This window comes from Musa acuminata, chromosome BXJ2-9, assembly GCF_036884655.1.
Source record: "Musa acuminata AAA Group cultivar baxijiao chromosome BXJ2-9, Cavendish_Baxijiao_AAA, whole genome shotgun sequence".
NCBI lineage: Eukaryota > Viridiplantae > Streptophyta > Magnoliopsida > Zingiberales > Musaceae > Musa > Musa acuminata.
In genome coordinates, this window is record NC_088346.1 from 27,759,596 (window position 1) to 27,762,999 (window position 3,404).

The 3,404-nt window shown below is 47.7% G+C and overlaps 1 protein-coding gene across 1 annotated transcript; it reads left to right on the plus strand.

Annotated features, from left to right (window-relative positions):
* The first annotated feature begins 856 nt into the window (after positions 1–856).
* LOC103974102 (BTB/POZ domain-containing protein At5g41330) lies at positions 857–2,575 on the plus strand. Its single transcript, XM_009388855.3, has one exon. The coding sequence runs from the start codon at positions 957–959 to the stop codon at positions 2,340–2,342; it is 1,386 nt and encodes a 461-aa protein (XP_009387130.2). The 5' UTR covers positions 857–956; the 3' UTR covers positions 2,343–2,575.
* The last annotated feature ends 829 nt before the right edge of the window (positions 2,576–3,404 follow it).

Here is a 3,404-nt window from a genome sequence, read left to right on the forward strand (position 1 = left end):
TATTTATAGTGTTTATAGTGTTTTATTGATTTATTTAAAAAATTGAAAATGACATGATATTGTGTCTTTTTTATTATCATTACATATAGATGATTACAATATCGTATTCATGTAGCTAACTAGTTTGGTTGAGATTAGAAATCTACTTAAATTATTTATAACATTATTAGGTATATTTTATAGTGTTTTTGCTGTGGTGGTCAAAATACTACAAGTGGCCAAAAATAATTTTGAGAGATAATTCAAACATGTTTCAAATTAAGTGTACTATTTAAAAAAAATGAGTGGTCAGATATCAAAATATAAATATTTGCTAGAAAATATTGCCCATTATGTTACATATTAATTTATATTGTATTTTGAGCTTCCGTTTATTTTTGTATATACTTATAATATTTTTTTATACTTTCAAAAAAAAAAAATTATTTAAAATTATAATAACAAATCTGATTTTCCTTTTCAAGGTGAAAGTCTTTTTGGTTTATCATATAAAGAGGCATTTTGGAAGAACAGAAAACTTTGAAAAAAAATACAAAATGTAAGGACGTTGATGGAGAAAAGGACTTCAACCCACGCTTTTCTCGAGAATTCGTTCAGATTATTTTTAAAATTATATTAATTTATTAATAATGACAAAAAATCTTAGAAATATAGCAGTTTATATATCTGTTGGTGTTGTTCGACGTCGAGCATGGAAGATGGATGAACAATTCAAATTGTAGAACAAGAACAAAAACTTTTCGATCAATTATTCCGCACCAAAACATCGCCCCCATCCCCCCGTTGTTTCCAACACCAGCACAGTCAACTCAGTTTTTTGGTCAACCGTGGCCGTCTGATGAAAATGAAATCACACACCCTCCATCTTTGACCATCCCATCCATCTCTCGCTTCTTATTCCTTTCAGGCAGAGCAGCGTAGCGTAGCAGCCAAAGAAGCCAGTCGAGAAGGCAAGGATGCCGCCTTCCGCGCGCGCCGAGCCCGGCAACGTCGTCACCCTCAACGTGGGCGGCCAACTCTTCCAGACCACCCCGCAAACCCTCGCCCTCGCCGGCCCCGACTCTATCCTCTCCTCCCTCGCCTCTTCTCTGCCTTCTTCCTCCTCCGTCCCATTCATCGACCGTGACCCCGATCTCTTCGCCGCCCTCCTCTCGCTCCTCCGCACCGGCCGCATCCCCTCGCGAGCCACCGCTGCCTTCGACCACGACGACCTCCTCGCCGAAGCCCGCTTCTACGCCCTTCACCCCCTCTTCCTTTCTTCTCTCTCCAGCCACGCCCTCTTCGATGCCTTCACCCTCCGCCGTTCCCTCCTCCTCCCCCTCCCGGGACGCGACGCGTGCTCCGCCCTCGCCCCTTACCCCCTCGACGCCTCCCTCCTCGTGGCACACGGCGGCAAGGTCTCCTCCTTCGACCCCTCCCTCCGCCGCCGCGCCACCGTTCTCACCCCCCTCCCCGCTGTCGACTCCCTCCTCGCCCTTGGACCCCTCGCCGCCGCCGGCGCCGCCGACTTTCCCGGCCTCCACCTCCTCGACCTCGGCCGCCCCGGCGGCCCCGTCCGGCACGTCCTCCGCTGGTGTCCCCACCCCTCCGCACCCGCCGCCGCTGTCCAGGCCATCGGCTCCTCTCCTGACCTCCTCTTCTGCAGCTTCGAGTCCTGCCGGAGGAACGCCAGCGCGATCCTCGCCTTCGACCTCACCACCTTCCAGCCCGTCACAGAGATCGCCCGCCGCGAGATCTACGGCGCCGAGCTGGACTCCGCGATCCCGGCAACGAAGCTGCAGTGGGTTCCGGGATCCAACCTGCTCATGGCCGCCGGATCCCACGGCGGCCCTTCGGGGCTGTTGGGCGACATCCGGCTATGGGATGTGAGGTCCGGCGAAGCGATCTGGGAGCTGAAGGAGAAACACAATTGCTTTGCGGACGTCACGGTATCTGATGGCCTGTCGGCGATGTTCAAGGTGGGGATCAACTCGGGCGAGGTTTTCATGGCGGATATGCGGAAACTGAGCTCCGAGGAGCCATGGATTTGTATCGGGGACGGTAGGAGGCCGGCGACAGGGAAGAAGGAAGGGGGCGGGTGCCGAATCGAAAGCTACGGGAGGCACGTGTTCTGTAGCAGAGGAGGGGATGTGGAGATGTGGACGGAGGTGGTGATGGGGTGTTGGAGGAGGGGTGAGGAGGGGTTAGAGAGCGAGAGGGTGATGAGGAGGAATTTGATGGGAGGGACGAACGACGGGGGAGGGAAGAAGATAAACATGTTGGGGTTTGGAGGGAACAGAATGGTGGTGGCGAGGCAGGAGGAGCAGTGGGTGGAGGTGTGGGAAAGCTCGCCCAGGAGTTGATTGGCTCGCAAGAAGGCAGAATTCTAATGTTGAGTTGTTGGTATTCTTGTTCGTCGTTTGTCGATGGTTTTTCTACATTAAGATTAGAAAATGTTGCAAATGTGAACATGGCAAGAAGGTAGAATTCTAATGTCGAGTTGTCGGTGTTCTTGTTCATAGTTTGTCAATGGTTTTTTTATATTAAGATTATAAAATGTTGCAAATGTGAAGATCGCAAGAAGAGAGAATTCTAATTTTGAGTTGTCCGTGGTCTTGTTTGTTCGTCGTTTGTCGATGTTTTTTTTACATTAAGATTAGAAAATGTTACAAATGTGAAGATCGCAAGAAGGCAGAATTCTAATGTTGAGTTGTTCGTGGTCTTGTTCATCGTTTGTCGATGGTTTTTTTGCATTAAGATTAGAAAATATTACAAATAAATGGTTTTTTTGCATTAAGATTAGAAAATATTACAAATAAAGGTAAAATTTTAATGTTGAGTTGTCGATGGTCTTGTTCATCGTTTGTCGATAGTTTTTTTACATTAAGATTAGAAAATATTGCAAATGTGAAGATCCCAAGAAGGCAGAATTCTAATGTTGAGTTGTCGGTGGTCTTATTCGTCGTTTTGTCACGACCTTAGCTGGAATTGCCTAAGGCGTGAGGTACCCTTGCGGTAGTGACGCGAACTTAGCTTGCGTTGCCTAAGTCGCGAGGCACCCTTGCAACAAAGACGTGAACTTAACTTGCGTTGCCTAAGTCGTGCTTCGCCCTTGCAATTTCCGTCCGCAAAGATCAGCTCACTTGCAATCTCTCGCAGGTCCCGAAGGACCTATAAAAAGAGAATGTTGATTAGTTCGAAGAACGAGCGACGGACATGTCTCGACTCGCGAAAAGGGAAAGCTTTATAAGCAATTCAGAGAGCACCTTACGTGCACAAGAGAAAAGAGAGAGAGAGAGAAAACAAGGACTTTAGAAGGTTGAACAAACAGTTGCAAGTCCACAAATAAGTTGCTCACCGGGTCCCGAGCACGACAACAAATTTCCATCAAGGTAACGTGCGAACTTGCGAAAGGTTGTTCAACG